The sequence below is a fragment of the Coturnix japonica genome, chromosome 4 (assembly GCF_001577835.2).
Source record: "Coturnix japonica isolate 7356 chromosome 4, Coturnix japonica 2.1, whole genome shotgun sequence".
NCBI classification, from domain to species: domain Eukaryota; kingdom Metazoa; phylum Chordata; class Aves; order Galliformes; family Phasianidae; genus Coturnix; species Coturnix japonica.
The window spans coordinates 10,624,681-10,637,731 of record NC_029519.1 but is presented as its reverse complement, the minus strand read 5'-3'; the positions used below and the strand labels follow the sequence as shown (position 1 = coordinate 10,637,731).

General features: G+C 48.5%; 1 protein-coding gene across 1 annotated transcript; it reads right to left on the bottom strand.

The window, feature by feature from the left end:
* Positions 1-530: 530 nt before the first annotated feature.
* On the bottom strand, positions 531-11,276 carry LOC107312754. The gene is made up of 4 exons (XM_015860430.2): positions 11,144-11,276; positions 10,927-11,053; positions 4,861-5,001; positions 531-1,423 (listed from the first exon to the last, which is right to left on the bottom strand). The coding sequence occupies exons 1-4, from the start codon at positions 11,225-11,227 to the stop codon at positions 855-857; spliced, it is 921 nt and encodes a 306-aa protein (XP_015715916.1). The 5' UTR covers positions 11,228-11,276; the 3' UTR covers positions 531-854.
* Positions 11,277-13,051: the final 1,775 nt, after the last annotated feature.

Below are 13,051 nucleotides of genomic sequence, written 5' to 3'. Positions count from 1 at the left end.
AGTCTGGAGGTAAGACTGGGATTCAAAAGGCCTGGCTTCTAAATACAGGGAACAGATGGAGAGCAAGGCTGTGAACAAGTCACCACACCTCTTAGAATACAAGTTTCCTTATGTTGGAAAAATAGGGAGAAGAATTTCCCAAGCAACTTCCCAAGTTTACTTGCTGCTAACTCAAATTCTGGTGTAAACCCGTGTCTTCATCCACATAACTGAGTCCTGGGAGAACCTAGCAGAGGAAGGGAGCACATATAGATGTCCCCCAAGTGCCAGCCTTAGACAGCACTGTTCTCTGGCTTCAGAGCATTGTCTTTCCCCTACACTGGCTGCTTGATTTGGGTGCTTGGTGTAGGTTTGGATTATTAGTTATTTATTTTTTTTAGGAGAGCACTTTTATTAGGGAAGCCCTTTAATTTTTCCATTTTGGAAGAACCCCAAATGGGCTTCCCGGCAAAACTAATGTGCAGGCACTCGGCACTAAGCACTGAGTAATCCTGGAAGTACAGACCTGATGTCTCTACAGGCAGCAATAAAGTTTTCAGCACAATACTGTAACCTCAACTCTTCCTCCTTTTAATGGCTTTTCTCCATGCCATTAGCATTGCTGCAGAAGTTTCTGTGCATGGCACACACGCACAGATGCATATCCGCACACTCAGGTGCAGGGTCTCAGGAATAAGGGCTCAGGTGCAGCCATTTCTTCAGCATCCTTGGGTTGGGATTGCAGACTTCAGGGCAAAACACACAAAAATGCCAGGCTGGGTTTGAGTGCTTCCTGCCTTTGCTCTCTTCAGGAAATGGCCATAAGTTGTGCCAGGGGATGTTCAGGTTGGATATCCAGCCATGGTAGCCCCAGGTCAGGTTATGTCCTTGGACTCGACCCCATGTATGGGAATTACTAAGTCATGGCCTGAACCAATGATTGAGCACCTGGTAGAGTAACACAGCCAGCTCTGGGAGCACAGGTGAAAGCAATTCACCAATGCAACCAGAAGGGGTGGAACCTGGTTCCCCTCCTTCCTAAGCCTTATTTGAGGGCTGGCTGCCTCTGGGTAAGGATCTCTACCTGAGGATCTCTCCTTTGGAGTGTTTGGCTGGCTCTGATCCTTGGGATAGGTAAGCAAATCTTTTTCTTTGACTGGATTGTGATTACTACTCCTTTTTTTAGGATCAATTAGTGCTAGTTTTCTGCCACTGCCTTTCCTTTCACTCCAGTACAGCAAGAAGCTCTTGCATCCCTTCTGAACCTCACCTCCTTGAGGAAACATCTGTGAGATCAGGGAAAGGCACTGTAAGCTCAACCAAGGGCTAAGGGTTATGAGTGAGCTTCTTAGCTTTTGGAGGTCTTTATGGTTGGGTGCGTGGCAGGTCCGTGTATCACCATCTCTTGACTTCTGTAAGCAGCTTCCTATTTCAAGTTTGGGACCTGAAATGAACAAGGAAGGTTGGTGTAACTTCAGGAAGGTTAAAGAGACCTTGCTGCCTCTAGTCATTTAAAATGCACTATGGGTTGGCCTGGAGGACAAGCCAGCAACTGAGCCATGAGCAAATTAATGCAAGGAGGAAGGGGAGTTCTCTGCCACTCGGCAGCCTGTGCAGCCCTGACATGAACCAAACTCTAAGGGGCATGGGGCTGAGACCTGCTCTGCTTTTTTCTAATTGATCTGTATTATATAAGAACAAGTGGAATGAAAGGTGTAACATTCTCCTCTGAAAGGAGAGAAAGTTTTGTGGTTTTGCTATGAAGGAAGACATCCTACATTTCTGGAGGAAGGAAAAGGACAAAAACCAGATTTTCTTCTGAAATAAATTGTTACACCCAGTTAGTAATATCCCAGATTGTACAGGACAGGAGATACCTTCAGACCCTCCAGAAGAGGGCCAACAATATAACATTACCATTAGGTATCCATCTAGGGTCACCTGTGACATCGATGTGGTCATCTTTGTTTCTGCATCAGAAATAGAGGTACAATGAGTCTCCTCTGCCTAGTGCAGGATCTGACCCTTCATCTGGTTCCCAGGTCCAGGTTTTATGTCACAGTGAAACTCAGAGCATCAAAACTTAACTCAAATCCTCCTTGGGGTATTGCACCACAGTGATGGACAGGTCATGGTTTTCTGTCTCAGAGGGAGCTCAGCAAAAATGAAGAAGGATGTGGTCAAGGACGTAACACACGGGCAGCACTAAGTGCATGAGTGCGGCTCTAGCAAAGTAGGTCATGTCAACAAGAGGCTGGCTGAGCGAAACGGGATGCGGGATGCGCTGGTGTTCCATTAACATTAGCATTGACATTAACATGATGAGTCGCTCGCTCCTCCCATGGGGTCCCCGTGGACGTGGCTGCTCCCTCCCTTTGCTGGTGAAGCTCTGAAGAAGGAGAATGGTCTTGGGAAGAGATGCTGAGAGCCTAAGCCCTGTAGTGTGTGTGGAGAGGGGGGTTCTGGAGACAGACAGAGCCTTTTGCCCACAGGATATGGGTGCTGGAGAGAGGGAGGAAAGAGGGGAGAGGAGGGTTTTTCTAGCCCAGGGAGGGAGAGAGGAGACTGGTAGGCCAGCACCAGTGCTCAGCATTGCCAGTCCTTCCTTGCAGGTATCACATATAAATTTAAAGCATCTATTCATGGCTTGGGTTATCTTGTCAGATCTCTACTGTGCTCATCCCAATCTTTTCCCCTCTGCTACTTGATTCAGCCTGGGCAGAGGTATAGCAAGACCCCACAGCTGTGACCACCTATGCTGGTGTTTTTTTACTCTGGGCTGGAGCAAATAAATAAATAAGTCATCCTCAAAGGTGCCATTAAGGAGCAGAGAGTTAGTGATTAGTGGCAACAGGAAAGGGGGAAAGATTATAAACAAAGAAGTCATTGTCTTGTCCGTGGGGAGAGCACTTCTAAAAAATCCTTTAACAGGGCTCGTTAAATATTCATGGGCTCTGTGGCTGGCTATACATCCTGATTAGCCCATGGCTTCAGCTCATTGTGTCCGGGGTGTTTCTGCTCCTCACCGAGGAAATAAAAGCTGATGGTCCATCCTACACAACCACTGGATCTGTGTATTGGCACAGTTTGATATCAGCCCAGGAGCCCCCCTGACCTTCCTGCTGATGAATATGTTGCAATGGGTGTGAAATGGGGCCACCTTAGTGAAGAACAGGGAGGTGAGATGCTGAGCAATGCTGTATGTATCTTCAATCACAAGGACTAGGTGACCAAAACTTGGGTGTACTCTCTGCCCGCAGTCCTCCCTTGCTCTTCTGCTGAAGAACGTGTGGCTCACACACTCAGTCAATCAGAGGAGCAGTCCAAGGCCTCCTTCTATCCCCCATTCCTTTTACTATATTAATATTTTATTACTTTTCATTGGAATATGCAAATGAATGTGTGTGGGAAGGCCCTGGAGTCTTCCAGTGTTAACAACACAAGTAAACAAGGATTGTCCTCCTTATAAGTGATGTTAACACAATATACAAGTGTTCTACAATCAATAACCTCATAGGAAACTCTAGTAGCTGGAGGCTCTGTTACTACATTAACTCACATTGTCATTAAAAGGCTTTTGTTTTACTGATAATTTTTTTTTTTCCCAAAAAAATGAAATAAGAATTTATTTCAGACATTATAGGTGGATCAGAGAAACAAGGCTATAGAGTCAATAGGTAAGGCAGACTACAGCTTCACTGCCCCACAGAGTCGTCTTGTAGCTGCTTGAAACCAATGTAAACAATGTCTTGACATCTGCAGTGGAATTGCCAGGTAACAGCCTGAACTAGTGGTCAAGTGAGTCAAGGGAGAGCAGAGCAGTATCTCTGAATAGAGACCACACTTCTCTTGAGCTGTCACTGGTTGTTAGAAGGGGTGAGCTAATTTTCCTTCTTTATTACCTGTTATTGCTCTGTAGTGTCTATATACCAACTGAAGGGATTATGATCTCCTTCATTTGCCATACAACATCTCTGCTTGGAAAGGGAGATGAGACCAAGAGTTGGTGATTTGGTCTTCCACTGCTTGATCTCAAAGACTGTACCCTTTATGAAGGTCTTACTCAGATTAGCTGCTTGTGGGAGACATGCTGAAATAAGAGATTTAGGAAGATAAAAGATCTTGGATCAAAATTTCATTAGAAACCACCACCTCAGGGCACTTGGGTAAGAAGTGTATCAATTTCTAGCCATGGATCTCAAGATGAATCCTATTGAAAAGCCAAAGCGTTGCACAATGGGAGCTTTCCTGGCTCAAATCAATGTCCTACAAACACCTCATTTCCCAAAAATCATGACTACTGCTCTAAAGTACATATGGGATCCATGAGGGTTTTTCAAATTTCTTCTGGTTTCAGTCATCTCTTCACAAATCTTGTATGTGAAAGGGGGAAAATATTTCATGAGAAACCTGGCTTGTGTGGCTCCTAGGAAACAACTGTACTGAGCAGATGGGATGCTCAGGATAAGCACAGCAATTGTGGCTCCACATGGCCAAGGCGGTCTCTTCCCAGACTCAAATCCCATGACTCCTTCAAACACTTCCATAAACATCTCCCTGTGAAACAGCAGCCTGTTTTTCTCACTGCTCAGCCTGGCTTGGGCTGGTGGGTAGAGTAATTATGTTAATTTTACCATCAAAATGATTAACCATTCCATTTCAGCCAAGAAAATGCTGGAAATTGGCTCATGATTTATTCTGTGCTCCTATTTCATCTCTCCTTTTAACACAGCACTTTGGTCTCCCTGCAGCTTGCTGGCCAATTAGTTGAATCAAAGGAGACACATAGAAATGCAAGCCTTAAATGCAGCTCTGGTCCAGGCTTTGGTGGGATCTGGACAGTTCCATACCCCAGAGGGTTGGGGAATAACATCTCCTTACCTTCCTCCACCAGGCTGGGCTTCATTTCCTTCATGTTCATGAAATGATCTCTCTGGGGGTAGGCAGCTCTCAGGTTCAGTTCTTCTCTGTGGAGAGTCTCTGAGCTTGGCATAAAGATGAAAGAGACCGGTCTTTTGCCACCTAAAATAGTGACGAAGCTGTATGAATGGAAGCCCGCCCCAGTTGGAAGCAGCGATGACTGGGCTGGAAGGACCCATATTTCTTCACCCCTACACTGAGCTGGATGGCTTGCTGCAATGATAGCACTTTCTCTAATCTGTTTTGAGTGGCACCCCTCCTTCCCCTGTGGGATCTCCAGCATTTCCCTGGGAAATCTTGCATGGCCTGACACATCCCTTTGTCAAGATGTTTCCCTGAGCACTTCATTTTCAGTTAAAAGCCCCATCCCTCTTCATTGTGTTTTCTTTATGCCTCAACACTTCCTCTCCCTCTCTGCACGTGCATTTTGCTTGATAGCAAGTCGGAGAACCAATCCTGCATATAATCCCTCCATGCACCCTGTCCTTTCACCTTGCCCATCCTCTTTCCCTTCTCTGACTTGATTTTCACTCTGATGGGTAACACTGTGTGTACCTAGAAGGTCAATGAAGCATTCAGAGGGTACACCAAGTGGATGTCCCTATCTGCCATGCCCTTAGCAAACCACTTATGCCCTGCATGTTGTGTGTGGTGTGCTATCCAGGATATTCACCCAGTGACATACAGCACTGTCCCCAGGCATGTGCTGTGTCTGCACAGCCAGGTTAAGGGGTGGGACCCTTCCATAAAGATTGCAATCACCATGGAGCTGTTTGTCTCCTGCTCACCTGTCTGAGGCCAGTCCCTGCAGGCTGCTAAGTAGAAGTGACTCCAAGGTTCTCCTGGGGCTGCCTCCCCATTTATCTCAATGAGAGCCATGACATCCCAGACTGTGATGCATGAGGCATGCCACGTTCCCCCATACTGTGACACCTCTGGTTTTTCTGCTTTGCTGCTTCTCTGTGGCACCTCTCTCATGGGACACCCATCACTGCTGAGGGTGATGGTTTCTGTACTCAGTTTGGCAGGGTACAATATGTCCTAGGAGATAGTGTATTGTTTTCTGTTTTTCCTTTTCTTTCCTAGGAGAAAACACGTTGTTTTCTGCAAGGAAAGGAAAGAGAGAATAGGAAAGGGAAGAAAAAGAAAATCTGATGTTTGAATACCTGCTTTTGAGCTTTCTGGTTTGCTCCTGCTAAAAGACAAAGTAGTTTCCAAAGAGGCCAATGTTTCTGGATATTAACTCCACATGTATACATATATATATATATATATACCATTGCTCCCCAGCCTCAAAATGGGCCTTAGGATTAGAAAGAGGAATTGATGCTCTAGTTGTCCAGAAGACACTTGGGGGACATTCACTTGGTGTACCCTCTGAATGCTTCATGGACCTTCAAGGTACAGACAGAGAAGCCCTATCAAAAGGATTACAACCATTCATGTGTCACAGCTGTAGCACTCAGGGTGTGGGGACAGCTGGCTTCACATGGGGACTTTGGCACAGGCACAGAGCTGAAGCCAAGTGTCCCAGGCTGGTGAGACTAAGGGATAAATGATGCTTCAGCAAGCTGCAAACCACACAGACCCAAATGACTTCTAAATTAACTTTGCAAACCATTCTGGGAGGAGGGTTCCTTCTGAATAGCTTAAATGGTGGAAATTTGGGCACCTATATAAATAGTGATGTCTTCCCAAATTAAAATACTATAGGAAGGGACAGAGAGCAACATCCCCTCCTGCCACAGCCCTGAACTCCTCTGCTGCAGAGCCAAGAGCTATAAATTACCGACAAGTGACTTTTCTCATAAATGGTTTTAATTTTTGTGTTTATGTTCAAAGAGGGAACTGCAGGATCTATAACACAACAGATTGACGCTGGTTCCTCCCACAGAGCTCCTGGGCACCTCCAAGCCTTTTATATGCTGCTTTCCCATTAATGGGTAGTCCTAAAGCAAAGCCAAAGAGGCTCGTTGTCGGTCAAGTCCATTCCCAGGACCAACCTGGAGATGGATGGATGCAGCCAGTGTCAAATAATGGCCTCTTTCATGCCACAGCAGGAGAAAGGAGGCAGTGAAGTCTGAAATGAAGGTGCAGTTTCATCTGCTGGGGCATCCCCTGAACATCTGATGCCTCCTCCAGGCTCAGTTTGTCCTTGCTGAGCTGTTTTCTGTTCATGCACAGAAGGAGGGCGTCCTGCATAGGTAGGCAGGTGGATCTGGAGCCAAGGTGTTGCATCCTTCTGAGACAAGGGGAGGCTGGGCATCCTCTGGGGAGAGGGTGAGCAGAATGGGAAGATGGGAAGGGTTTTGGGGGTCTGGATGGAGAATGGGCACTGACTGTATTCCCAGCTGCAGTGCTGTGGTTCCTACATCCCTATGGGACATAGAAAAACATCTCAAATCACCATTTTCTTGCCCAGGAGTCAGGAAAGATTTGTTCCAAAGAAGACAACAGCGGCAGAGCATTTCCTTCTAACTCTGCCCTTTTGCAATGACCCAGATGCTACTGCTTTAGTTTTCCACCCTTCATCTGTCCCTGATTGCTGGCTTGCATCAGGACACCCCAGTCTCCCACCAGCACTCAGGGATACTCTTGGCTATTCACTGAATCATAGAGTCATAGAATGGTTGGGTTGAAAACCTCAAATTGAGTGAAACTCCTGTTGAAAGTGCAGAGCAGGAGGGTGGTCCACAGGCTCGGAGAGCTCTTGTCCTACACAGCTTTTGCAGTTCTTCTATTGGACTTAGCTACAGCTGACCCAATAAAAATAGACTTTGCTGCTGGATCACTGCCTGAGCTCTGTTGGACTTGGTGGAAACTGTGCCGCCAATCCCATCCTTCCCATCAATTCTGCTGCATTTGTAAGCTGAGTCACAAGAGGGAGCAATTGCCCTATTTGTCTTTCCCTGGCTGGAAAGCCTCTTGCTGGCCTCGGCCCCTGACTCCGGGGATTTGGGACAGCCTGGATCTCAGAACAGCACCCAGATTTCAGGTCTCAGCGAGGCTGTCAAGGATGAACATGACTGCACAGAATAGGCACAGATCTTCTACCCACTCAAGTTTCAGAGGGTAACAGAGATCCCATGTGGGATGCAGAGCCCACAGCCTGCAGTTTTAGGATGTCGCTGCATCTCCTAAATCTCCAGGAGCAGTGAGGACAGGGGAAGAGCTGCCCCTTTGCTCAGGGATTTCAGGATTGTTAGTCTCTCACTAACTTAGTGCTCATTCAGCTGGGAAAACTGCAAGAAAAACCCTTTCTCAGCAACTTCGTCCATCAGAGGCCAGGCCAGCAACTTCCCTTGCTCCCCACCCAGGCCAGCAGGCAAAGCATGGCTGCATATAACCTCTGACCCTGTGCCAAATACTTTGTGGAAGTTCAGGGCCACCCAGCACAAAGCCACAGCTGTATAAACATCTGGACTCCAGGCCAGAAGCCTTCCTCTGGAATCACTGGGACTTCTCAGCGTGTGAGGAAAAAATGCTTGAGCCTCCCTGCTATTCCCAGTGGGAACCAGAAAGGGAAACGTTCCATCTTCTCTCCCATGGAGTTGCAGCTGGGTCTGCAGTGAAGGTTTTGATTTTTCAAGCAACCCCTCTGCTCAACCCTCCATGTGCCTCTGAGGCATTGACCTCTTGCACCCAGCTGCAGCCTTCCACAAGGTCCCTCCACCATAAGGTAGATGGACGGAATTGTCACCACCTCACTTGGACCATATTTGGCTGAAATCTGTTCTGATGGCTGGTGGGGCTGCAATGGGGCCCAAGGGGACAAAGCTTCTCAGGATCCCATGGTACTTGCATGGGATAGCCTGGGTTCAGAACTCCAGTGGGATTCCCCAGCAGATTTGCTAACATCATCCATGGATCAACAAACATTCCATGTGGCAGCACACCACCTTTCACTCCCTTTTCCACTAGACCCCCAGCTGGAGATGGGATGAGATCTGGACCTTCCCAAGCTGCCCTCACCTGCTGGGTAGCCAATGAGGCTGAATGTCCCCTATGTGAACGGCAGTGCCACCAGACCCCATTAACCATGCACACAGAAAACCCCAGAGTCTCATTTCCCTGACTCGTCCTTCCCACCCCCACCAGCTGCCCCAGCTGCTCATTCCAGGCATGTTTCTCATGGCCGTGGAGGAATGCAAAGCCCTGGGGTGTTTGGGAGACTAGCGCAAAGCTCTTCCGAAAAGGGACAGTGAGTGATGTCAGCGGAAGCATATTTTTAACTCCCGTTTGAATGAAAAGGAAACGACCCAGAGGAAACGCATCAAAAAGGGGGGGAAAAAAATCCTCCTGACAATGAAAAGCTCAGCTTTACTTTCAAGTTTTGCTTTTCCCAGGACACTGACTGCCTCCTGCCCTCAGCCAGGAGGGGAAAGGCAGAGCGAGGGAGCACAAGCCCCTGCCTGCACACCCTGCAAACAGGATGCCTTGGCTACAGGGAGAGCAGGAGGCAGAGCAACAGGATACGGGATGTGCAAGAGCTTCTGACAGCCCCTCTGGCCACTGCCCTTCGTGAAGGTGGGCACACTGGCTGCCTGAGGCTGTGAAGAAAGGGGAAGACCTTCTTTTTTGAGGTTGGAGGACAGGCAACTCCATGATGAGATAAAGCCAAAGGAAATGAAGGCAATGGTTCTGCAAGGAAGAGCCCTCAAATGTTTTCTGTGCTACACCATAGCTCAACTGGCAAGAATCCCTGCAGCAAAACCTGGTGGAAGCAGGGGCTTGATTGCCTTTGGGATCTCAGATCAAAGAATCATTGAATCACAGAATCATAGCATGGTTTGGTTTGGAAGGGACTTCAAAGACTGACTAGTTCCAACCCCCCTGCCCTAGGGCTGCTAACCACCAGATCAGGTTACTCAGGGTCCCATCCAGCCTAACCTCTCATCATCCCAACAGAGTGCAGGCCATCATGCAACAAGACCAACATTTCACTCCTATGGAAAACTGTTAGCTCCAGGTCCACCACTGCTCCAGCCAAGGGTGTTCTTTTGAGAGAAGGAAGCAATGGGAGAAATTCCACTTGCTCCATAGCATGCCACCCCTGCATTTCATTTTCACAGGGCTGAACTCTATCCAGACCTGCATAGGGGAGTTATTTTTAGGTGCTGCATGGTGGTGGACAAGAAGGGCTTGGGCTCGGCCACAGGAAAATGGAGCTCAGCGAGGCAGGAAGAAGCTGCAGGGTGGGTGCGAGCAGCACTCCCTGCCTGCAGCCGCAGCGGCTCCTTCCTCTATCACCAGCTTCCCAGAAAGCACTCCCAGGAGAAGGCAGAGGAGAGGACGGAGCAGGGGGAGGTGGAAGGAGAGGAGCCCCCAGAGCACCCCATGAGATCCCAGCCTGGATGATGCTGCCAACCCTGAGCAACAGCAAATTCTCCCATGGCAAATCCTCAACCTCTTTCCTTGCAAAACTGTGGGTAGCACAGGGGCCTCTCTTCTGCATGCACATAAAGGAGATGTAATTAAGGACAGACTGGTTGATATGTTTTCCTGCACCATATAAATCTCTGATCCATTTGCTGTGCAGTTCTTCTTGTGTGCCCCATATTTTTGGGAAATCCTGCCTGCCTCAGTGGTCTTTCTGCCTACAAAATGAGGTGCTTATCTTTGCTAGACCAAACTTTGGCTGCAGTTCAGGTTTTTCCCTAAAAAAAGTATTCCAGATTCCAACATTTATCCTGCTGTATGTTGGACATTGGGAAAAACAGCTTCTCAGGAAGAGTGGTCAGGCAGTGGCACAGGCTGCCCAGGGAGGTGGTGGAGTCACTGTCCCCGGAGGTGTTCACGAAACATGGCGATGTGGTGCTGAGGGCTATGGTTAGTGTGCATGGTGGGGATGGGTTGGCAGTTGGACTTGGTGATCATAGAGGACTTTTCTAGCCTTAATGATTCTATAATTCTCTGATTCTAGGAAATGGTCTCCAGGCTTGCATCAGCATGTTCCTTGTGGCTGGTGGTCCCAGCTGGGAGAAAAGCAATGGGGTCAGAAGCTTGCTTTGCTGATGCAGTCCCTACCTCCTGCCCTGCAGGTATTCCCACAGCCTCCCCGGCTTTGATGGACAACTTCCTTCAGGCTGAGTGACACTTGGGGACCCACCAGGGTGTGCGAGATGTTTTGAGGACGGCTGACCTGCTCTCCACCCTGCAACAGAGACAAGAATGAGCCTTTGCCCTCTTCTTCACCCACCTCCGCCCCATGGCCTGGAGGAGCCGCTGAACCCTGTCCCTTGACCTGTGAAAGAGGAGGAGGACGGCAGAACCCGCGGAGGCTGGCTGCCACCAAGTGTCCCCCAGCATAGCGGGCCACCCCAGGCATTGTGTGGGGAGGAAGGGGCTACGGGGACGGCCCCATCCCGCCCGCACCGTGAAAGCTGCCTTTGTCATGGGGCTGTCACCCGGGGCGAGGCATCATGGCCTCTGGTTTCCAGGGCGACAGGAGGAGGAGGATGGGGAGGAGGAGGAGGATGGGGTGGAAGGTGGGAGATGGCAACAGGGAAAAATATATTTTTAGCCCAATATTCATGGTTTGTCCCTTCGTGGCTCTCTAGTTCCATCTGATTTTCAGGGAGTTCAAAGGTGTTTTCCTGCTTCCTATAAGCACAGGGCTATTGATGGCTGTGTCAGACTCTGGCAGCCCAGCTTCCACGGACAACTGCACAATGTGCGCATGGAAATAGCTCATTGCTTGGGAGTAACTTCAGAGCAGTGGAAGTGACGAGATGCTGCCTATAGCCCTGTATGTGAGGCAGCATCTCAAAGGGAGGGTGGTGAAGAACATAACAACACGCTGGATATTGGAAAAGAAATAACGCAAAAACAACATTTGGGATTCCTCAGGAGGAATGATGCTAATCCTGCCCCACAGGCTATTTCGAGGAAAGGTGGCCCAGTTGCTGTAGTTCTTCTTGCTGGTTCTAGCTCTGGGGATGCTCTTGATCTTCCTTTGGCATTCAGGAGAGGGTGATATTTCTATACATCTCAAAGCTCTGCCTGTTCTGTCCTGGATGCTTCTTAAATGAGAAATGGCTTTCCCTGGCTGGGGAACTGTTGCCATGGGATTCCATGCTGCAAGAGCCAAAAGGGTCATTTCTTACACAGGGAGAAACAGAGGGGGACCTCAGACTAGAACTCTGTCTTTCCACAGTGACCATGGTATGTCCATGGAAGGACTGAGCATTTGGGTCTTTTGGGATTAGGAGAGTTGAACTGGGAGTCCCGCTGGCATTGCAGGCATGCTGCTTTTTTTATCTATGGAAGACACGTGTTCCACATCACTGGGAGGACAGAGCAGGGTAACAGTGGGCATTTCAGAGCTTGAGGCACCAGGACTCCTGCATCCTTATAAAACAGCTTGCACACACCTTTTCCCTCTGCATTAGCTGTCAGCATATGGAGCATGGCAGACTATTTAAGGAAAACGCCCAATAGCATTACTATTACTTACCATAAAAGCCTCATGTTTCCAATAACAGCCTAATGTTCCAGGCACCTGTCCAACAAATTCAGAGTTTTTCTTACCTGCCCACTGCAGGATTCACATCCCTCATACCTCCCAGCATGCACCTAGTCTGGCACTGCACAATTGCAGGCTCAGGAGGAGTTCAAACCCTCTGTCACATTTGTCTGTAGTGAGGACAGTGACCAGGAGGATCTCCCATCCCTACCAGCAGTCATCTGCATGGACTTCTAGTGGGTTGCAAGCAACAAGCAGAATGCAAGAGACATAGTACAGTCCCAAAATCTTCTTGGAACCAGCTCAGCCTCTTGCTGGCTGGTGGCATCTGCCCAGCTTTACTTCTATTGCAGATCCAGCATGGCCCTTATACGACCACAGCTTCTCATGGCAGATGACAACAGAGGGGCCGATGAGAACTGATGCCACTCTTGCCTAGTGACACGGTCACCCTGGTGCTGGAATGAAGCGGAAATGGACAAATGGATCAAAAACAAAAGGGCTCAGAAATGTTTTTCTTGATCAGATCCCATGAGCCCCATCAGCAGCATCCGCAATGGCTTTTACAGAGCAGGCTGGGCGGCGTGATCTTGTTCATGTTCCCAGGGAACAAAACAACATCACAAACATGCGTCTTGCTGAAAACACTCCCTCCAATCTGAAGCCATGATTGTTCACCAGCAAAGT

Excerpts from the sequence above, each read along its gene's own strand:
- LOC107312754 (XM_015860430.2), bottom strand. The coding sequence starts at position 11,227 with ATGCCTGGGGTGGCCCGCTATGCTGGGGGACACTTGGTGGCAGCCAGC. Across the intron at positions 11,054-11,143 it reads GTCCTCCTCCTCTTTCACAG|GGTGGAGAGCAGGTCAGCCG; the intron begins GTCAAGGGACAG and ends TCTCTGTTGCAG. Across the intron at positions 1,424-4,860 it reads GCCCAGCCTGGTGGAGGAAG|GTCCCAAACTTGAAATAGGA; the intron begins GTAAGGAGATGT and ends TGTTCATTTCAG.